Here is a 24,219-nt window from a genome sequence, read left to right as displayed (position 1 = left end):
AGAAGTTATTTAAATGTGGACACTTCAGTTCAATGTATGCATCACAAAAATACATACAATCAGGACACAGGAGCCAAACTTGCATGAATAACCGAACATTAGACATTCAGAGCAATTTTGTGCAACTAACAAAAATTTGAGAGTGATACCAAAGTTACTCTAAATATTTACGTTAGAAAACAATCTTGAATTATATCTTGCATTGGCCATCAAACTAATGACGAAACTAGTTTCAAATTTTATGTAACAAGGGAATAATTGTTGAAATTTAAAATGTTTTGTTTAACCAATGTTAAAATAATAAAGAAAACCTGACCATTCATAACAAAACAGAAGTTGAAAATTTATAATTAAAAACATTTGAGAAGAAATTAAAATCTAAAAAATTAGCTGACTAGAATCGGAAAAAAATAAAAAAATAAAACTACTGCCATTTCTTCTTTTTAGAATGCACAAATGCTAACTACAAAAGCAGTTTACGTAAAGCTCAGTATAAAAATTGTGACCTTGATATACAAAGGGAAAGATGAACTATACAAATCATAATCTGAAACATATAACAAAAAAGAGATGTGGTCAGGACTGTTTTATGAATCACTTCGTTATCCATTTCAGACTTCTAAATTGGTTCATTGAGCACATATCGAACTCGTAGAGAAATACATATGCATGAATTGTATCCACAGATACTCTAATATCTTGCCCCAATAACAGCCAGGTCCATATGTATACACACTCAATTTTTTATTACCTATATTTTTTCGTGAGAATGGATGTTTTACATATGCCATAAGGATGAAAAATGTTGGATTCGTGCAAAGTCAGTTGCACAAGATTTTTCAGTAGCATTTGCCTCGATGCTTGTGAAAAAGTTGAAGCGATGTCCAACTTTTTTTTCTCTCCTAAACATATACACACATTAGCAAAAAGAATTGTTGTAAAGATGGATGAGATAGTTTCATGGACACTGTGCCCGTTAAAAAAACGGAAGCACTGGACAGGATAAATCTCTTCACAGCATCAAGGGAGATAGATATCTTCAAGACTGAATGCTTGATTTTTCTTGCATTCAGTATCGAGTCAGCAACAGATTCATTCGAAAGACATCAGGTTACCCAGATGCTGTAATCAAAAGAGAAAAATAACAATGAATAAATAGACAACAAATGAAGATACAGTTCAGCCTGCTTATAACAAAATTGATTACTACGAAGGATGTTATAACATTTTTTTTACATCCCAGTGAACCAGCAATATCAAAATAATGTTAAAAATATTGCTTATACTGAATTGCTTCTCATATGAGTATCGGGTACAACAAAGTTTCTGGAAAGAATGGAATTTTTTTTTCATGGAAGAAATACTCTTTCAGAAACAAAGTCAGAATGTGAAGTACAACTGTATTATCTTGAGAAAAGCTATGGATGGATTCTGTGGATCTCTATGGAGATCTCTAGCTATATATATAGATATGGCACTGTTTCTGTTCATTCCCATAACCAGTTAAATAAAGAAAAATCCGTATAACCAGAGTTTTGTTTATGTCACGTTTCTCAGTGTTGGGATGTTTCAAACCCTAGGACCACAGAAATGTATGCAACAATTCAACAAACTGCTTACAGCAATGGCTCCCTTGCATCAGTCAAAGTTTATTCACAATTCTCCAAAATAGCCTAATAAAGAATACCCTCAAAGCACTGAACAGGCACACACCAATATCGGCAGCTTGCCTCTAACATGGGTTTTCGATGCTAAATTTGAGAACTATTAACTTACAGTACATGACCTAATATTTATGAAAACCTAAGTTAATGAATATTGTTAATGTTTGTGAAATACGTGGAATTTTACATGTAAAATTTTCAAAATTTACAAATGTTTTTTCATGTTCCAGTGTGACTTTGTCCTAATTCAGATCACCTATAATAATGATACTTGTGCCATTTCACCCATAGAAGAATAACTCAAAGAAATAAAATAAAGAAGAAAGCAAATACACTGCTGTCTTGATGCTGATTTGTAACTTTTCTTAGGTGGTTGCACCACTGCAAAGATTTGGCAATAGATCCAGCTCTGAATTTGTACACGTTTCCAGTCACAGAATCTGTCAGACGGAAGGCATCAGGTTGCTCATCAGGCATGACAATACAGTTGGTAACATCAGCTGTTTTGCATGGGCTTTTCTTGAACTAAATTAAAAGATAAATAAAAATCCAATCAAATAATTGACTTAAAAAAAAAGTTGTTTTAAAACCTAGATACAGAAATTCCAACACAAAGCTGCAAACTGAACATGTTAGTAAAGGGACGAATAATTGGTATGTAGGAATCTGGCGATTTGAAACCGAAGTGTCTTGAATTCTAAATGTGCCTCAGTGTGTGATCTCTAGACTGTGGCAGAAGTTTCAACCACAGGAGATGTCACCCAATGACCAGTAATAGGTCAGTCAAGAGTAACAACCGCTCAGTGAGAGTGATGTTTCGCGAAAATTGCATGACATTAGAGGAACCGTTCTGCCAAACAACAGAGTTCAGCCCTGACAGTCGCCCTAGGAGTCAGTTTTGAGAAAAACTGTTTACAGGAAGCTCAGACACGTTGGACTCTATGCAAGATGTTAATTGAATATGTTGGCAAATCTCAGGCACCAGATAGACTGAACAAATTTAAAATAACCTCTGAAACTTTCTATGTGGGAATGCTATATTAAAGTCTAAGGATGTCAAGAAATAAAATTAATATTTAATGTATTCACATATGAAACTGTACCTTCAACGTATGAAAATTGGACTACAGCACTTGTTGTAGTCACACATCTCATAATTTTGGGGTGTTACTGTATGTGTTTAAAAAGATTTGTTTCAACATTCTGAATGAGATGGGATATGGTCATGGATATTGAATATAATTGAAAAAAATGACTTACATCACATTTCTCTGTAGCTCTCAGAGACTTTGGCGGAAAGTAGATTAATGTTGAGCCCTTTAAAACCAACCAGAATCTCATCCATGATGCCATCTGTGAGAATAAAATCAAATGCTATACAAATCAATACATTTTGAAAACATACGATCACCTGAAGAGATTTATATTTAACAGTATAATACATATTATGTTATATTATTTGAGAGAAAAACATTTTGAAATTTTTTAAAGGGAAGAAAAAACATACAGCAGGTTTTCTGCCTTCTTTGAGAACAGTTTTGCGTCTCACATAGCCTTGAAAAGTAGCCACAGCATCTATGTAATGCAGGTTTATTTCCTGAGAGTCACTGTAAGAAACGAGTATCATTGAATTATTGTTAAAGTCAATAAATGCTAAAATAAAGATAAAAAATGTCACTCTCATCATCTGCACATAATCAATAACACAGCATATTGCCATGATGTATAGACATTGTGCCCAGATGACATATACAGGGCGTCCATAATTAAAATATCCTATTTTAAAGTAGCCTACAGGCAAAACTAGTCATCAGAAAATTGTGAAATTTTGTGGAGGACTTCATGAAATGATGGGAATTTGTTTCATGGGGAAAAAATTAGTTGCACATGTCACCACCAGAGGACGTTTTACTAAGAAATTACACATTTAGACAAACATTTACAATTTTAACATTGGTTAACCACTTTTACAATCGTTACTGCAACAAAACATGTTCCACGTGATGGCCATCATTTTCAGATACCATGTGAAATCGAAGATAGTATGTTCCACAACTGACAGAAGTGTGTGCGGGGCTTACTTTAAGGTCAGGTAAAGTTCTTAGATTGTCATGACTTACCAGGCGTTTCAAATGCCCTCAAAGCCAAAAATTACATGGATTAAGGCCTGGGGATCGGTGAGGCCATAGATTAGAAAAGTGCCTGCTGATGATACCAGGGTTCACCCATTTTCGTAAAAAAATTTCCCTGACTTTCCCAGATTTTCTAGTTAAATTTTCAAAAAATTCAGTTTTTTTTTAAAAATCAAAAATTGATATAAATTAATACAAATTTACAAAAAATTAATCATATTATAAAATTATTTATATTAATTACAAAAATTAATAATGTTAATTAATTACAATATCATAATGTTAATTAATTACAATATCATAATGACATCATAATTGTAGATTTTTTTCACGCATTTATGCTTTACAAATGTGCCTGATGAAAAAGAAAAATGGAACACAATTAAGAAATGAAAGATTTCCCTTTTCTGCAATTTCAATGCCCACAAGATTTGAGCCTTTACTGTTATTTCCTTTGTGACATAATTAGTCAAAGATGTAGTTGGTTTCACTGCATCAAAATTCTTTACAGTGGGTTTGCACTTGCGCTAGAACAGAGAAGTTTAGCAATCAGGGATTGTTTTGGCATGGTTCTGAATAATTTATCTGCCCATGTTGCTAAGTTGAGAGCTTTGCCACAAAGCTGACACAGCGTTTCATAAGGGTTATTTTTGACTGCTTCGATCCAATCAGCCTACTGATGATTCAGGTTTTTATCCACCCATTCAAGTTTTCTTGCTACTCATTGTTTTCAAATAAAAATACCCATGTGGAAAACAAGGCCGCAACTAGATGCTTGGTAACCCGGGGCAAGTGTGCATTTTGGCGCCTCCTTGTAATGTTAAAGGTAATGTTTGAGAATAAAATTTGTGCCCTCTCTGGTTCAGTGCCCAAGGCACGAGACCCACTTGCTCCCCCCTAGTTGCGGTCCTGCGTGGAAATCTAAATATACGCGCGCATATATCACCCGCCGTTCCTAACTGAAGTCAACTTACGAAATTATCGCAACTGAGCTTTGTACCCATGGCTTTTTACGATGCGTAGTTATGATGCTTCTGGAAACTACAAAAAAGAGTTATGATAAGGTCGCAGCAATATGCTTTTCCACGCAGACTTCACGCGAAATCCTTGTTCCCTCTCGGCAGTATCTATAATTTTTTGCAATACATTGCAATATTTTATGGATTATCAATATTTACGATGTTATCGTAATTCCCTTTCTTTTCCCGCAAGGGAAATTTTTTTTCTCTTTATCATTATTTTTTTTTGATAGACCCTTTTCTCGATCAGATGACAATCGTGACAATTTCCCAGGTCGTTATCTGAAATTTCCAGGTTATAAAACAAAAATAGGCCATTTTCCCTGATTTCCCTGATATTTTTAGTAAAAATTTCTTTCCCTGACTTTTTCCAGGTTTTCCTTGACCCGTATGAACCCTGTGGCACTTTCTTCTGTAAAATGTGTTTTAAGAACATTCTTAACATAAACTGCAATGAGTGGAGGAGCTCCATCTTGCATAAAGATTGTGCCTGTAAGGCAGCGACGTGCTTGCAGAGCCTGAAAAAATGTTGTTCTGTAACCGCAATGTGTATCGCATCCTGGTGATTGAACATGTCACTGGACCTGTAGAACGTAACTCCTCGTAGAAGTAGAGACAAAGAATAGATGATGCAGTAAATCCACACCATACCATCACTTTTGGTGAATGCAATAGAATCTCTAACATAGCATGCAGATTTTTTGGTTCGCAAATTCAGCAGTTGTGAGTATTGACTGCACTATTCAAGTGAAAATGCGCTTTGTCTGTCCAGAGGATAATCCAAGGGCATTCTGAATCAATCTCAACGCGAGCTAGAAACTGCAGTGAGAACCGGAGTTGAACATTCTAATCATGTGGAAGCAATCGCTGCACAAGTGAAAGTTTGTATGAATAATGTTAGAGGATATTTCGCATGATCTTATGGAAAGTTGAACATGGCCTATCAGCACTTACAGCAGAGTAATATCAGTGGATAACATGTTTATTTCTTGGATAAAGTGCACAAGGTAAGCCAGATAATAGATTAAGATAATAAATGCTAATAAAAATAGCCAGACTATTTATTCTACTGAACCTCCTACCCCTCAAATACACAATCAATTACTGATATATGGATCTACTATACAAAAGGGAAATTTTCTCAGAATCCCCTGGGCTTACTCTGATAATGAGTGATGTCACATAATTGCTAATTTACATATACTGATGACTTTCTGAAAATATATATGTACCAATTATCTCTTCAAACAAACTCAAATTAAACAAATATTATCTCTAACTTGATAATTACACAAATTATAAACATAAATATATATACTTCATTTGAGCAAAAATACATAAATATATAATTCTTTCAATCTAACAAATGCCTGTGCTACATGCCTGACACTAGTGCTATTACAAGAATTTGAAGCTCTGCCCTCTTTCACCTGCTGCGCCTATAGAAATGGGTTTTCTTCCTCTTCCAGGACGAACAGCCAACGATCCTGTGGTTTCAAATTTTGTTATCATACTCCAAAGGTTTTTTAAAACATTCATTGGACCTTTTCGAATCCTCTTCCAAATATGATATTTCCGTATAGCAGTTACTGCGGAATTACTGTTTTGGTAAAAGCAATTTGACCAAGAAGGCCCCCGATCTTGTGAACTTATCGTCAGTAGCAAACACATTGAGAAACAAAATCTCTGTGAATGTTTCTAGGTTTTATAACAGCTGCTGTGTGACATCAGATAAATTTACATGTTTACTACAGGTATTCAAAGTGAAATGCTCTCCTGGTAGCGACAAGTGCAACTAATTCCCCCCCCCCCCCTGAAACAAATTTCCATCATCTCATGAAGTCCTCAACAAAATTTAACACTTTTCTGATGGCTGGTTTCGCCTGTAGGCTACTTTAAAATAGGGTCTTTTAATTATGAATGCCCTGTATATATATATATTAGCTATAATACCTAGTGATCTGCCCAGGTTTTCTTCAATTATTGAGAGGACGGAAAAAGTGGCAAACCATTATAAAGGCAGAAACTGCTATACATAATACTGGCAACATTAAAGAAGTGACAAACCATTGTAAAGGCATATAAGTGTCTGAAACACATTGCTAGGGAACCACGGTAACCATGCTGAAAGTGATTGTTGAGGCCCAGGAACCATTGTTGACCAGGGTTTAAGCTAGATAAAAAATTCCTTTAGCAAGAAAGCAAAAATGGGGGGGGGGGGGGGAAGCTTTAGCAAAATGCTACAATGCTAATGATTTATGGTCGAATGCCTTCTCATTTCGTACCTCCTGTAAGCATTTTTGCGAAAGTGGCTACTACTTCTTTTGCATAAAGATTTTTTTTCACATTTTGCAAAAAATGTGAGTGCAGCATAAACCCTGTTGTTGACCGAGAGTTTTTCGTTTATTTGCCCTCAAACTTTTAAAGTAGCCTATCATTCAACCCGGGCCGTTTGGCATATATGTAAAATTTGGCGACAATCGATCTAAAATTGGAAATGTGTATCGAGAGAATGCACACACATGAAGAGAGAGAGAGAGAGAGTATCAATTATATATATATAAACTGAAGAGCCAAAAAAACTGGTACAGGCATGCGTATGCAAATAAAGAGATATGGAACCAATCAGAGTACGGTGCTGTGGTCAGCAACACCTATATAACACAACAAGTGTCTGGCATAGTTGTTAGATCTGCTACTGCTGCTACAATGGCAGGTTATTGAGATTTAAGTGAGTTTGAATGTGGTGTTCACGAGAGATGGGACATAGCATCTCCGAGGTAGCGATGAAATTTGGATTTTCACGTACGTCCATTTCACGAGTGTACCATGAATATCGGGAATCCGGTAAAAAATTAAATCTACGACATCGCTGCAGCCGGAAAAAGACCATGCAAGAATGGGACTGATGAGAATCATTAAACGTGACAGACGTGCAACCCTTCCGCAAATTGCTGCAAATTTCAATGCTGGGACATTAACAAGTGTGAGCGTGCGAACCATTCAACGAAACATCATCGATATGGGCTTTTGGAGCCGAAGGCCCACTCGCGTACCCTTGATGACTGCACAACACAAAGCTTTACACCTCGCCTGGGCTCGACAACACAGACATTGGACTGTTGAGGACTGGAAACACGTTGCCTGATCTGACAAGTCTCGGTTCCAATTGCTTCGAGCTGATGGACGTGTACGGGTATGGAGACAACCTCATGAATCCATGGACCCTACATGTCAACAGGGGACTGTTCAAGCTGGTGGAGGCTCTGTGATGGTATGGGGCGTGTGCAGTTGGCGCAATATGGGACCCCTGATACGTCTAGATACTACTCTGACAGGTGAGTAAGCATCCTGTCTGATCACCTGCACCCATTCATGTCCATTGTGCATTCCGACGGACTTGGACAATTTCAGCAGGACAATGTGACACCCCACACATCCAGAATTGCTACAAAGTGGCTCCAGGAACACTCTTCTGACTTTAGACACTTCCGCTGGCCACCAAAATCCCTAGACATGAACATTATTGAACATATCTGGGATGCCTTGCAACGTGCTGTTCAGAAGAGATCTCCACCCCCCCCCATACTCCTACGGATTTATGGACAGCCCTGCAGGATTCATGGTGTCAATTACCTCTAGCACTACCTCAGACATTAGTCGAGTCCATGCCACGTCGTGTTACGGCACTTCTGCGTGCTCGCGGGGACCCTACACGATATTAGGCAGGTGTACCAGTTTTTTTTTTGGCTCTTCAGTGAATAGATATTGATGTAAAGTGCATTATTTCTGCATCTCTATTTTTTTTACTGGAAAAAACTAAATTTCCTTTATTTCAGTTTAAAATATGTCAAAATCACAATATATAGCATATTATTAGTCGACAAGCGGCCGGGGCCAGTATAGTCGACCATAGATAGTTTTTTATGACCACACTGTAAGTAAAAGAACAGAGTAAGTGCTAAATGTGTTAAAGAAAATACATCTATACATCAATCAGTATAAATAATAATAAATATATACACATTCGTAAATATGTACATTTAAGAATACATTAATTATATTCAAATTGCAATTCTCGTATAATACATTCAAATAAATTTCATATCTGATGCTGAGTTAGATAGAATTATGGCACACGCAGGCATACAAGTAATAAGAATTTTGCTATTGGATATTAAAATATACGTCAATATCGCCTATTGATAAGATTAATTTGAAAATGTCTTTTTTGAATTTTGTATAGAAAGATAAATTTTGATTTCTAAAGGCAATGCATTGTAAAGTTTAGGACAAAAGTAGTGAAAATGTTTCCGGAAAATTTCTTTTTGACAGTGCGGTTACAGTAAAAATTTCAGTTGGTCGTCACAAAGGTACATTATTACTTGCTACACATAATGATTTCTTCCGGTATAGAATGAGAAAAATTTGTATATAACATATAAATCTCAAAGGTCACGAGTTTAAGGTTCTGCATATTGGAGTATGGGAGGGACTAATAGTATTCATGGTTCTAAAACATCTATTTTGAATTGACACTATTGATTGCAAATTTATTTTATAGTCTCCACCCTAGATTATTATACCATAGTTTATATAGCAGAATAAAACAGTGCATAATATAAATCATTCAAGAAGTTGTTTATAACTTTGTGTTTGAGATAAAAAAGTTTACATACAATGAAACTAAGTTTCTTTGAAATTTCATCAGCATGTGTTTTTCATTTTAAATTGTGATTGATATGGAGACCCAGGTATTTAATTATTTTGACTTTAAGTATTTTACTACAAGAGCAGTCAGGGTTTATAAAACAGGTTGGGCTGTGGAATTTTAAGTTTAGATCAATTTCAGTGTTAATTAAATTAAAATGAATATATTTAGTTTTAGCAAGATTTAGGGTTAGCTCATTTGCAATAAACCATTTTTTAATAAAACGAAGGTCACGGTTGATCTCAGCTGTTAATGTATTAATGTCGTTTGAAGAATACAATAATATTGAATCTTCTGTGTATGTTATCATGGTTCCGAAAATGTTTAATTTGCAATCATTTATAAAAATTATGAAAAGTAATGGGGCCAAATTTGATCCCCTGAGGGACTCTTCTGTTTATTGTAGTATAATTACTTAATTGATTCTGTACTTTAACTCGATGTTGACGATTGTGAAGATAGGAGATGAACCAAAAAATTCAGAGTGTTTCCTCTAATTCTACAGGAATCAAGTTTATTAATTAATATGGAATGGTTCACATTATGAAATGCTTTGATGATATCTAAAAAAATAGCAACAGTGTATCTATTCTTATCAATACTAATGTATGTAAATTTTGAGAAGTTTAATGAAGCGCTTACGGTTCCTCAGTTTTTTATGAAGCCATATTGGTTTTCTGCAAAAAAGTTTGTGTATTGTAGAAATTTATAAATTTGGGATAAGATTTTTTCGATGATTCTGAAGAAAATCTGTAATATTGAAATTGGACAGTAATTTGAGAAAATATTTTTAATGCCAGATTTATACATAGATGTGATAGTTGCTTGTTTTAGAGATTCAGGAAAACTTCCTGTTTGGTATGATGGATTTATAAATTTAATCAGAAAATCCATATTATTTTTGGTGAATTTTTTGAGTAGAAAAATAGAATTTCCAGCATAATCAGATTTAAATTTCTTAGGAAATGACATCAAGGTATTTATGACTTCATTACCATCCACATCATACAAAGCAAAGATTGGCGATTCCAAGACAAATCTATAACCTATTCGTTGTATTCAAAAAACAGATGTTTCAAAACTATTTACAGTGCTCCCTCTCAAATCTTAATTCATAGAAATTTAAATCTACTCCCCATAAGACATAGGGGTCATTCCATATCATATCACCCAGCCATGATACCCATAGTCTCAGATTTCAATGATTTTTTTAAATTATATATATAGTTGCATTTACCATATCCTTATTAACCATGTGAAATATTATTTGCATATCTCTAAAACTTTTTGAGAAAAAAAATGTTGAAATTTAGCAAAAACTGATGCAGATGACTTTTCCGAGGCTCAATTTTTAAGCAGCATTTTCTGAGAAAATAAATCTCAACTTTTTCAATTTTCAATATATTCAAGTGAAATTTTCACTAAAGTGTTTACAAAAGCATACAGAATATGAATAAAAATAATTCATACACTTACATTTGAAATTTACATGCAAAAAAATTATGAAAACTTTGTTTTTAAGGAATTTTTCTTTAGAAAAAATATAATTTCTCTAACGTATTTTTAGACCAGGAGGCACGACAGTTACCAAAGCAACTTTTATTTCAAATTTCTTCTTAATGTATTAAGTAAAATACTGGAGAAAAAAAAAAAAATAATGGTTTTTTGACCGTTAATATATTTATTCTGGCTCGCAACACAAAATTCATCGAAATAAGATTGGATCGCTTCGATTTCAAATCATTCAACTAGATACTGAAATGCAACCCATCATCCTGGATTCCAATTATTATTTTTTGTTTATTACTTCTACCATCCTTGTTGACCATGCAAAATTTCATGTGCATATCTCAAAAACTTTTTGAGAAAAAATGTTTTCTAACCCCATGAATGACGTTTCTAAGGCTAACCATTCAAGCAATATTGTTTATGAAAATATATCATAACTTTGCAGATTTTCAATACATTCAGAAGAAATTTTGACTAAAATGCTCACAAAAAAATGCAGATTATGAATAGAAAAGAAAATTTAAACCTTAGAGAAAAAAAAGTAATTTGAATTTAATTATTTAATTTTTTTGTAAAACACCATTTTTGAACACTTTTTTTTTGGATGTACAGCGTGAATTTTAAATTTTTTTTTAAATTTAATCCTATTAATATATTAAGAAGACTGTAGAAAAGTAAACATTATTTTGACATTTGAGTAACAAAACACAATTGTACTTATATGACTACATTAATTATATTTGTACATTTTGACTTAATATCATGATACATGCTTAGTAATAAGAAATATATATTTTATTTTTCATGTACGCTTGCTTATACATTTATTACAGTATTCACTAAATTAAATTTCATGAGTAGTTAATGCAATAATTCAAAACAATTAATAAATTTTAAAATTCTAGGATTAAATGAATTCATGAAATGATTAGAAATGTTAATGCAATGTGTCAAATCAGAGTTGGTGAAAAAGGTTTTTGGTTTAAATTCATACTTACAATAAATTCATTTATTGTTGAATAAAATAATTTTTTAAATTAAACCTTCATGTTCAGATTTTTAGAAAAGTGTTCCAATTCCAAATAATTAATTTCACTTTCAATTGATCTATAAATATTTCTTATGATTGAACAAAGGCGAACTTTTGCAATCTGATATTATATTTTTGCATAAAGAATTTTGTATTTGATAAATCCAGATAATATTATTAATCATATATATAGATGTATTTTGAAGTTTTTTTTAACATACTTAATTATAAAATTGTTTTACTAAAACAGTGTAAAATTTTTTTTCAATTACCTTGATTTTTACAGCATATATTTAATGTATATATATGATAAATATGAAATGGTTATACTTGTGTGAAAAAAAAATTCTACAATATAATATTTAACACAGGCATCTATATATTTTTCCCAAGAAATAATTTAAATTTGCTGATAAAAAGCCAGAATATGAGGCATTAAATCACAAAGAATGAAATAATTATCATTCAATAATTATTTATTAACAAATAATAATGAGGCAGATGGAAGAGACTAGAATTAAAACCTAATGTATATAATGCCTGGTGGTGATATATTAGATGTGATGTTTTTTGTTGTGCTGATGATTGTAAAAAATAATAACAGCCTCTGCAAGATATTAACTATGGCACACTGGTCTTTGTCCTTCAGAAGGCAGCTGGTGTTCTTATTTAATTATAAGACTTTATCATCCCAGCAGGTGATGATAAAGTCACTGCTGCTGCTTCATTGACGAAACTAAAACAAAAGTGTTAGAACTAAACTGCCCCCTCCCCCCCATCAAATGATGCAAGGCTCAATTATGATCTTGCTGAAGACAGAATGTGCTCCATAGAGTAGTCTACTCCAGGGTGAGCAAATTTTTTTTATGATAACACAATTTCCATTTGAGCTAAATATTTTATATCATTTTGGAATTCAAAGTAAAATGCCAGAAAAGACACTTGAAATTTATAGTATTGAAAAAGAAACTGGATCTGACTGTCATAAAAAGTGTTATGCAAAAGTGTAAAATCTGTTACCCATTACATCATTGGACCCATCAGACATCAATCTTTTGATCTTGAGGAGTGGAGCAAGTTCTGAACATTTATCTACTGTGTTTAGGCAACATAGAGCTTTTTTCTCAAAGTATGAAATATACCCGAAAGCATGCTTTAATCCTTTTAAATGTCATAAGAAAAAAATAACAAAAGGTTTAAGGAGAGTAAACTTGTATTTTTCATGTATAAATGAAATAAATGGTTGTACAAAATCAATTCCAGGGCAAAAAATATGCCATGCGTGTAGGGACAAAGTGAATATAAACATCAATAAATTAGGTGAAGAAACTGAATACTGAAGAGATGAACAGTGATAGTAATGTAGAGATAAGTAACTTGGAGAAATGTCAATTACTAAACAAGAAGCACTTGAAGAAATAAATTAATCTCTTAAGAACATAGAAGAGTCACCAATTAAACTTCATAGGGTAGCTCCACAGTGCAAGTCAAACAATGCCAAAAGAAAAGTTGAATCTGCTTGTAACATTTTAAAATCGAAGGTTTGTAAAGTTTTTGAAGAATTACCAGAAAATGAATCTCAAAGCACACAAAATGAAAATATTCAGCTTTGAACAGAAAGCAGATGATATGATTATTTTGATAAAGTTAATTAGAAATAAGACTCAATTTAACCATCACAACAAGGGGAAAACTACAAATTTTAACTCTGGCCCCTGCTTTAAGAAAGGGGAACAAGGGAAAAGGTCTGTGAAGAGTTCAATGTCACTGAATATGCTGTGCGAAAAGCAGGAGAGCTTTTGTAAATGAAAAATCAAAGCTGGGCCGTGTTTTTATTATAAAAAGAATCAAAAACTAAATTTCAACAATTTTTTTGCAATCTAATTTTTTTAATGCAAAGGTTTAAATTTTCTTTCCTAGTCATAATCTACATTTTTTTGTGAGCATTTTAGAGGAAATTTCATTTGAATGTATTGAAAATCTGCAAAGTTATGATATATTTTCACAAATAATATTGCTTGAATGGAGTTAGCCTAAGAGATGTCATTTGTGAGGTTAGAAAACATTTTTTTTCTCAAAAAGTTTTTGAGATATGTACATGAAATTTTGCATGGTAGAAGCAATAAACAAAAAATAATAATTGGAATCCAGGATGATGGGTTGCATTTCAGTATCTAGTTGAATGATTTGAAATCGGAGCAATCCGATCTTATTTAGATGACATTTTGTGTTGCGAGCCAGAATAAATATATTAACAGTCAAAAAACCATTTTTTCCCCCCAGTATTTTACTTTATACATTAAGAAGAAATTTAAAATAAAAGTTACTTTGGTAACTGTTGTGCCTCCTGGTCTAAAAATACATTAGAGAAATTGTATTTTTTCTAAAGAAAAATTCCACAAAAACAAAATTTACATAATTTTTTTGCATGTAAATTTCAAATGTAAGTGTATGAATTATTTTTATTCATATTATGTATGCTTTTGTGAACACTTTAGTGAACATTTCACTTCTATATATTGAAAATTGAGAAAGTTATGATTTATTTTCTCAAACAATGCTGCTTAAAAATTAAGCCTCGGAAAAGTCATCTGCATTCAGTTTTTGATAAATTTCAACATTTTTTTTCTCAAAAAGTTTTAGAGATATGCAAATAATATTTCACACGGTTAATAAGGATGGTAAATGCCACAATAAAAAAAAATCATTGAAATATGAGATTATGGGTGCCATTTCGGCATTTTACCGGGTGATTTGAAATGGAGTAACCCATAACGGCATCTACCGAATCATACTCTACATATATCGTGATAAATCAATATGCACTCAAAGAGAGTCCATATCACTGGGAAGACCAAACGAAATTTACTGCATACCCTCATTTAGAAAAAAAATATTTTGGAAACATTTTTACAACCTTGCTCCTAAACTATTTAATGCTTTACCGTTGGTTATACAGAATTTATCTAGGTTTGCATCATTTAAAAAATCACTTTTTGAATTTCAAATAGCAATACACGATATTGATGTATATTTTCAATTATAGAAGCAAATTATATTATTATCAATATGCCTGTAGTTACCTCATACCATTTTCTATTGTATCAAATGCTACTGTTTTGTGAACAAGTATTTTCAATTTTAATTGTTACAAAAATTTATCCAAAAAATCATTTTATTATTTAACTTTATTTTTTATTATAACTGTTGTGTTATTCTTTTATTTCATTTTATTTATTTTTTGTTTCTTTCGTCTTTAGTTTTTGATCCGTTGCTCTGTACAGACTCTAGACGACAAACATTGAGATTTGACTGTTTTATGTGTTATTTAACTTTGCAGCCTCGTAGGGTTGAAACTACTATATTTATTTTCAAGACGGGACTAGAAATTTACATCTGGGGGAAAAATCCTGTCTACAACAAAACATACACCGCGTGGGCAGCATCAAACAAATAAACAAATTGGAAACAAATAAAAAAATAAAATAAAATAAATTTCAATTTCAAAACAATTCATGGGTGAGCATAAATAATTTTCATATTCGTCGTCGCTAGTGTGATCGGAGTTTGTTATTAGAGAGTTAATGTTTTTAAAATGTAAACTGAATTGATTTGCCAAAATTTGAGCATCAGAGAAAGTTGACAATACTTGAGTTTGATTTTTTTAATTAATAATTTTATTCATAAACAACCATTTTTGCCGGCTTGTATTACATTCCAAAAATTGATTTTTGTAGTATTCATTTTTGGTATTTATAATTTTCCATTTCAAAATATTTGCTAAACAGTGATAGGCTGTTTTATATATTCGATCATGAGGATCTTTTCAGTTTCTTATATAGTTTTTCTTTTCTCTTGATCAGAATAAAAATTTCATTCATCATCCACAATTATTTTTAAATTTTTTATTCAAGTGTGTAACATACATGAAGTCATTTTGAATCAAGTTTAGAGCCAATGTAAGATATTTATATTGTACATCTAAATCTGCGTTATTCAACCATTTATATTTGAAATTAGATAAATAGGATGACAGTTTATTTCTATCTAGTCATATTATAGGTGGGACTTCAGGTGGAATTTTAAAAGGGTAGGATAGTGATTTTTTTTCTCTTGTAAAGGTTTCAGACATATCTACATATCTAATACACATTATAAATTATTTTTTACCTGCAGTTTAGAGGAGCATGCTCAGCCCAGTTGTCAAAACTGTCATGAATATCTAAAGAAAAGACATAAAATAATTGAAATAGGCGTTTTAAATAAGATCATATACAAGGTTTGCTCTTTTGCAAAAAGCAGAAAAAATTTTTTTGGCTGTATGCAGTGTCAGCTTAGTACACACAAGTCCATATGAAAAAATCAAATACAGTGAAACTTTTGCACAACACTACTCGATACCATGATAAAAATACTTCTACAATAATATTTTATCAAACCATATATGAAATGGACTAATGTTGAACTACCCTCAATGCAAAAATAGCCTTTACTAAGATAAACCCCTCTATAATGATATTCTTTGAAGAGAATTCATAACTACTACAATGATATTTTTTATATTTTATTCAAAACCAACTAAAATACATTTTTAAATTCTTCATAAGTTCGTTCTTTCAAAGGTGACTAATAGCATTGTTTTGCACTATCTATCCTTTAAAGAAAGTGTTAATGAAATTGCAGTGGAGGAATTATTTTTTATGTAGTACACAAAAGTGATGTGCTGTAAACTACAAGCACAAAATAAGTTCCCAACGTCTGAAACCTCTGGAGTGTGTCCTACTGTTCCAAATAAGACAAAATGTGTACTACAAATATTTCAAATGATATGCTTGCCATTTGTTGGATATGCTTACACATATAAATGTTTGATATGCAGCACTAAAACTGATCAATATGTCCCTTCATTTTGAACAATATGCTCTAATTGCAAAATCATATTTTCCACCCCTGAATGTAGCGAGTCTGCCAAAATATTCAGAACATGGCGCCAAATGCTGTCTTGTGCAATTAAAAAAAAATTAAAAGAGTTCAAAATAAAGAAGGGACATATTGAGAAGTTTTAGTGCTATATATTAAACATTTATATGTATAAGCAAATTGAATATTTATATGTGTTCCAGCACCACTTATACACAGACCCTTGCGCTATATTTTTAAAAAATTTAATAAATGACAAACACATGATTTGAATTATCTGTAGTAAAATTTTTGTCGTATTTAGAGCAGTAGAACACAATACAGCGCTCTCCGAAGTGGAAAATTTATTTCTTGCTAACACACACAATATACTTTACAAGGTAAAACAACTAACTGAATTTCATTCATCAATTAGCCAATTACAATTTTTTGCTGTGAATAAACACTCATGAATGCATGTTATGGTGGTACTAAAGTGAGGCAATTAAGAAGTGATGCCAATAACGGCATCAATTTGGCTGCACCTGCTGATAATATATATGCTACCTGTCGATATAAAGATAACCTCTCTACAGAAATATTTTTTCTTGGCCCTGGTGTATTATTGTATCAAGGTTTCACTGTAAATTTCACAATAGCCCCATTTACATGGGAAATAAAAAATCTAGTACCTTTCACTCTGCAATAGGGAAAAATCACAAAGAATTTTATGGGAAAGGGGAACAGACTGCTAAAATCCATCAAAAAGAAAATGGTATATAAAAAATCTCTCCCATACCTTTTTTTTCTCTATGGGGGAGGGAAGTTGCCAAGCAGATTTATATTCATCAAACTATCCCTCATTTAATTTCAATCTTGCACATGTTAAACAAGGCTTTTGTGTGCAAAATCCCATAACACACATAATAATTCAACTTTTTTTTTCTAATCTTAAAAAAAACCTACAATACATTTACTAATTGAGCTTTGCTTTATTTCTTACCTAGACCAGTGCATTATTTTTTTCATTAACCGAATTCCAAACACTCTACAGGTACTTAAATACAACATATTTGAATAATATAATGTATGATCAATACCTTCTAAACTACCAAGAGACCTTTTTCTAGATATAACAGGAGTATGCTCCAAGATACTGTCATCTAGTAAATGACGTTCCGATGTCAACGAGCATGTGCTACAAGGGCGGAAAAGATAAATGCAATAAGTACCATGCAACAAATAATATGGGTTGCCCATCATGTCTTTCCCTGATAGAAAATAATTCACCAAAAAGAAGGTAAGCTTGAGGTATGTTTGTTCAAATCAATCAATGGGAAACACAATATGAGCAGCCATTCAGAATCATTTTAAAATAGCTGATTGAGGTCTAATTGAATGGGTGTATAAAAAAAAGCTGTGGTGAAAAAAAAATTTTGAAAGAGAATTTAAGAGAAAAACTATAAATTCAGTTAAAATTCACAATTTTTTAGATTGATATACTTCAGTCATTCGCTTACTTTTGTTAGATTCATTTAAACCAAATTGGATTCACGTTTTTCATTATTTAATAAATTTTATTCATCAAGGAAGGACTATGATATGGCTTAAAAACTATGATTGATAATGGCATTGAACCAAAAATTAGATATTCAATGACATTAAATTCATCATCACCTTAGTGTATCCACTGACAATGATGATACAACACTGTAAAGAAACAAGCAATATCAAGATTAAATAGGAATAATAAAAAATAATAAAAATAAACACAATTTAACTGAATAATAAAAATTAAAAAAAAACAACCAGGAACACAAAAACAAAATTGAAACAACAGTCGCATGGTTTATTAATAGTTTTCAAACACAAGATAATTTGTATACAGTCGAACCTGCTTATAACGAGGAGCTCATTTTCAGCAAAAATGCTTGTTATATATATCCAGTCACTCATTATATCTGTTTTTAAGTAAAAAAAATTAGGAAATAAAGTACTTATAGCAAGTATATGAAAGAATATATCAATATTTCAGGTATAAAATATCCCCCTCTCTATTTTTTTTAGTAATTTGATGATTTTGACGATTTCTATTCAACTAAGTGAAAAACTTGCTTTTGCCATTTTTCCCAAAAATCAGCAAAATGCAATACATGGCAAAGGAACAATTCTGCTGTAGGTCCTCGCTTCAAACACATGAAGCCTGTATTGGAAATTGAGTAAGGGCTGAATTAGTCATTTTTAAAAATTCTGATTGACTAGTTTCTTTTATATTCATTTTCCATGCTAATACCTCCATTCTAGAAAAAGTTCAACTAACTTTGCTTCTAGACAAATTTTTTGCTGTTTATGCTGCAACATTGACAAAAAAACCTAAAGGGGTGATAAACTTAATGTCAAACCATTTGATTGACACTCATGCCTCATCAAATGCATTATCCTTGTCAAAGTGCATTACCTCATTATTATGAGAACAGTGCAAGAAAGTCAAATATTTTTTCGGTTATTCTTCAATTCACTTCTCTTCTCTCATTTTTGTATTCATTCCCCTTTGATTCCCTCATTAAACCCAAGAAAAACATGAAAAATCTGCAGGCTAAAATAGACAGAATTGCTATACAATTAGTATTGTACCAAACTAAATGTATTAATTTGCTCATTAAATCCAGACTCTTGTTAAAAGAAAGCTTGTTCTAAACAAGTTTGACTGTATAATTCACAAATTACAGTACATTTATTCAAGTGATAAGAAGATAAAAAGAAACAATTACTTCAAAAACTTATGAGCAAATTTATTTAATTTTTTGGCAAGCCGGAAATTCATAATTTAAAAAAATTTCTCATGCACAATGATATTCACTGGTTACTTACTTCTCGCCAAGACTGAAAGCTTTTCTGTGTGTAGGAACAAATCTAGAGCCATGACCAGGCATTGATCGAGTTGAACGAGCTTCTAGGGTGCCAGGAACATTCAGAAAATTCCTGTAATACTTTGGACTGACCTCTTCAGGTGGTGTTAGACTTTGGTTGTGCAGCTGCTTAAGATCAGGACAAGATTCTAAGGGCTCTAATTTCAGCGATAATCTGGTTCAAATGTAACAAACAGAAGTTTAATATTTAACTTAACAAACTAAAGCTGTCTAAACTTAAGCTATGAAATGGGAGGACATTAAATGTAAAAAAAAACTTACTTATAATTGTCATCTTCTACGAATTTCTGGAACTCGTCAATGTATCGAACTGACTTCAGATAATTTTGTATATGAGGAAGTAGAGGCAAGTGATCTGTACATCAAAATGGAAAAGCAAAAACAAATACATAAATATGAAATAAAATCTAGTATTCTATATGACGACTAGGCATTCTATTGAATTTCTGACAGTTTTAAGGCAAAATATGAAATACAAACATTAGCTATTAGCCATACATGGGATATACATAATATAAACCTTCACACATATTAAAACGCATGTGAAATAATGTTTGCACAACAAGTTATACTGTAAATCAGAGGTGGTAATTTTGTGGCCAAATTTTGGCTGTATGCAGTGTCAGCTTAGTACACACAAGTCCATATGACAAAATCAAATACAGTGAAACTTTTGCACAACACTACTCGATACCATGATAAAAATACTTCTACAATAATATTTTATCAAACCATATATGAAATGGACTAATGTTGAACTACCCTCAATGCAAAAATAGCCTTTACTAAGACAAACCCCTCTATAATGATATTCTTTGAAGAGAATTCATAACTACTACAATGATATTTTTTATATTTTATTCAAAACCAACTAAAATACATTTTTAAATTCTTCGTAAGTTCGTTCTTTCAAAGGTGACTAATAGCATTGTTTTGCACTATCTATCCTTTAAAGAAAGTGTTAATGAAATTGCAGTGGAGGAATTATTTTTTATGTAGTACACAAAAGTGATGTGCTGTAAACTACAAGCACAAAATAAGTTCCCAACGTCTGAAACCTCTGGAGTGTGTCCTACTGTTCCAAATAAGACAAAATGTGTACTACAAATATTTCAAATGATATGCTTGCCATTTGTTGGATATGCTTACACATATAAATGTTTGATATGCAGCACTAAAACTGATCAATATGTCCCTTCATTTTGAACAATATGCTCTAATTGCAAAATCATATTTTCCACCCCTGAATGTAGCGAGTCTGCCAAAATATTCAGAACATGGCGCCAAATGTGGCCAGTCAGTTTTTATCAAACTGGAAAAAAAAAAAAAAATTATAATGTTTGACTTGGTGTGTATTATGAAGAAGAGGTTTTAAAGTCAGAGTGGTGTAAATCAATTAATAGTCATTTTGAGAAGAAGGTTTTACTAGAATATTGTTGCAACCGAGTCTAATGTTAAATTTTTGTCATTTCACAATCTGGTGGACAACTATTGACTTGGTTCATTTCTTCTTTCAACAACAGTTCAGCAGTTCTGAACTTGAATCAGAATTTTTGAAAATATGAATTGCTCTGACTTCAACCCTCAATGTCGACAACATCAGGAAATGAGAACACATCTGTTTTCCCACGTAAGTTCTCATAAAACTGATTGCGAACATTAAAAAACATGACAAAGCATTGCATTTTCAAACTCGGGATAACAGTGCCAAACATGGGACAGTGTCCCAAGTTTAGACAAACTTGTTTTTCTATACTCAAGCTGGGCTGTACGTAACAATAACAGTAATAAAAAAAAAAGAACTGACATTTTATACGGGAAGACCCTATCTAACATTGCCCTAAATTAGAGAAACCCACAGGTCTAAATGTAATGTGGTATAAAATTAATTAGTTCATTAAGAATAACTAATCAATTTTCGGGAAAACACAACAAAAATTTTTCTCTCTCAACCAAAACACGTTCTACACTACTTAAACTATAATGAAATGTTAATACAACAACAAACGTACGTGATGACCTGCTTTAAACGCAACCTGCAACAACCATCAGTGCTACCAACATATTAGTACAAAAAGTCCCAAATATGAGCACGTGACTGTACTTACAATTACATACCTGCCAACCTTGAAAACATAGAAGTCCTATAATTTTTTTTATAAAAATCCTGCAGTTTCCTGCAAAAATTTTGCAAGTCTACTGTAATTTCCTGAGCATAATCCGTGGAGTACAACTCAAATTACAAGAAGAATTAAATGCAAAACTAGCAAAATATGGGTATATTTTTTATAAAATAACAGACACTGCATGGATGCAACATTTAGTAGAAGCAATATTTTCTCTGAAAATCAAAAACACTTTCCCCAAATTTCTTAAGATTTCACTGGGGGGTGGGGGGATGATAAAATTTACTCATGTAAATTACAGGACATTTTTTTATTCTCATTTTTCAATAGTTTAAAGTAGCAAAATGCCAATGTGCAAGTTATTGCAGCTATGTAGTTTCATTCTTGACTATGCATATTTTTTGGCCATTTCACTGCCTGGAAACATTTTCTTAAAAAGCACACTGGCATGCTCCGCACAAGGTAATGATAAGTTATGTTCCACAATGAATGATGTAAATAAACAATTCACATAGGCAAGCATCGGAAGCGGAACTGCTGTGAGCAAAATTTAACTTTTTGTTACTTTCCGCGATCGTACAACTGTCCACATGCTTCTGAGTATGACACGTTTTATACAAAATCTGCTTTGCCTTGGTGTGCTACAGAAAAATCACATCTACAAATTGAGCAGAAGGTAAACTGCTGGCCCTCCATTGATTCCATTAAGCAATTATACTCTACCATGAAACATTTCTTGAAAACACACTGATATTTTCGACCACCATTATGAGCTCTAAAGTCAGGTTTTCCTAGGATCGGGTTTTGTGTGCCACGTGAAACATGATTCATCCAGCGTGACATGCCGTTCACTCACCAATAAAATAAAAAGAAAAGCAATATGACTGTTTTCCTACAGAGCGCAATACAGTTCATGACAAAACTTTAAGTCTGACGTGATTGGCAGGCTGCTTCTGGAGGAGTCAAATGCATCATGCGCAGCACATTTTGTCGATCTCTTCATTTTTGTTGTGTTTTCTTTCCCTTCCCTTCAAACCAGAGCAGCAGAAGACAGAGTAGCTAATGCCAAGGCCATATAATATATAGCCGCCCTGAGCTGATCCAGCAAGCTAGAAAAATACAAACATGTAATTATGTAACACGTTTCTGCCAACGTGAAATAGTCCAATTCGGTTCATGTGGTGCAAAAAACCTACTTCTAGGAAAACCTGGCTTTACACATGTATGCTAACAGGTTTGAACAGTTTTGACAATGCTTCAAAATTTCATCATCATCTGGAAAAATATCACCATGAAGGTATCCTGGAGCACAGCCGACTCTGGAGTCAGGATTGTACAATGTTTTGTAAGCGCCCCCTATTCTGGTATTGCAATTAAAGTTTGAATAACAAAGATTCCTGTAGTGTGAAAAAAAAAAACTGTGTTCGAAGATCCGTTTATTGAAAAATATTTTGATTATTTAATAAGAATTTCAATCATTTAACCGAAAAATTAATTTGATTTTTATTTTTCTTCAATTTTCCCCCTCTTCATCAAACCAGGCAATATGTAATTAAAATCTGGAAACCCTGTAAACATTTAAAATCCAGCATTGCTGGACCAAATCTGGAGAGTTGGCAGGTCTGCAATTAGAATAAGAAATCAGTATTTCATACATTGCTGGCAACATATATAGGGTGCATAGCTAACTCCTCGAGCTACAAATTAACGGTGAATCGTTCATCCTAGAGGCATACTTTTAATTAGAAAAATTTCCAAATAACATGTAGACCTCAGATACATCATTCATATGGCAAAGGGTTATGTAGTCATTAAAATAAAATAAAAAATTAACTTTTATACAAACACCCAGTGCTCAAAAACCCAATTAGAAAGTTTTTGCCCTGCCTCTCCCAATGCCAACTAAAACAATTCCACATTCCTAAGTGCAATATTCACTGAGATGTTCAAAAAACAGAGCAGTTGGAAAAAGACAGCATAAACGGAAAATGTCTTTTCCCCTCACTTATGCTGTTTTTCCCTGCAATTATTCTCCATGTCTTGAATTTAAATATCTCAGCGAATATTGCACTTAGAAACGTGGAACTTCTTCCGTTGGCCTCAGAAGAGACAGGACAACAACAGCAGGGGTGCAAGTGCCCCTCATCCATTTCGGAGCAGCAAATTTCATTTTTGGAGCAGAAATTTTGAAAATGGAGC

At 32.6% G+C, this 24,219-nt stretch overlaps 1 protein-coding gene across 3 annotated transcripts in view; it reads right to left on the bottom strand.

Annotated features, from left to right (window-relative positions):
- Positions 1 to 726: 726 nt before the first annotated feature.
- The window catches only part of LOC149083460 (ras-specific guanine nucleotide-releasing factor RalGPS1-like), a 120,525-nt gene continuing 97,032 nt past the window's right edge, over positions 727 to 24,219 (bottom strand). The window contains exons 9-17 of one of the 3 annotated variants that reach the window (XM_089233974.1): positions 20,156 to 20,249; positions 19,836 to 20,048; positions 18,642 to 18,674; positions 18,065 to 18,162; positions 16,236 to 16,287; positions 3,172 to 3,271; positions 2,925 to 3,017; positions 1,998 to 2,189; positions 727 to 1,122 (exon numbers count right to left, since the gene is read on the bottom strand). In XM_089233974.1, the coding sequence (XP_089090100.1) occupies positions 1,093 to 1,122; positions 1,998 to 2,189; positions 2,925 to 3,017; positions 3,172 to 3,271; positions 16,236 to 16,287; positions 18,065 to 18,162; positions 18,642 to 18,674; positions 19,836 to 20,048; positions 20,156 to 20,249 (905 nt within the window). In that variant the 3' untranslated portion in view covers positions 727 to 1,092. The remainder of the gene's footprint in view (positions 1,123 to 1,997; positions 2,190 to 2,924; positions 3,018 to 3,171; positions 3,272 to 16,235; positions 16,288 to 18,064; positions 18,163 to 18,641; positions 18,675 to 19,835; positions 20,049 to 20,155; positions 20,250 to 24,219) is intronic. The other 2 variants (XM_089233975.1, XM_089233973.1) reach the window with 2 other exon arrangements.

Source organism: Pholcus phalangioides, unplaced genomic scaffold (assembly GCF_987345545.1).
Source record: "Pholcus phalangioides strain wild (caught in Gottingen) unplaced genomic scaffold, Ppha-v1.0 ptg000008l_1, whole genome shotgun sequence".
Classification (NCBI taxonomy): Eukaryota; Metazoa; Arthropoda; class Arachnida; order Araneae; family Pholcidae; genus Pholcus; species Pholcus phalangioides.
Note: the sequence above shows the minus strand (reverse complement) of the source record. Positions and strands in the feature narration are given on the sequence as shown.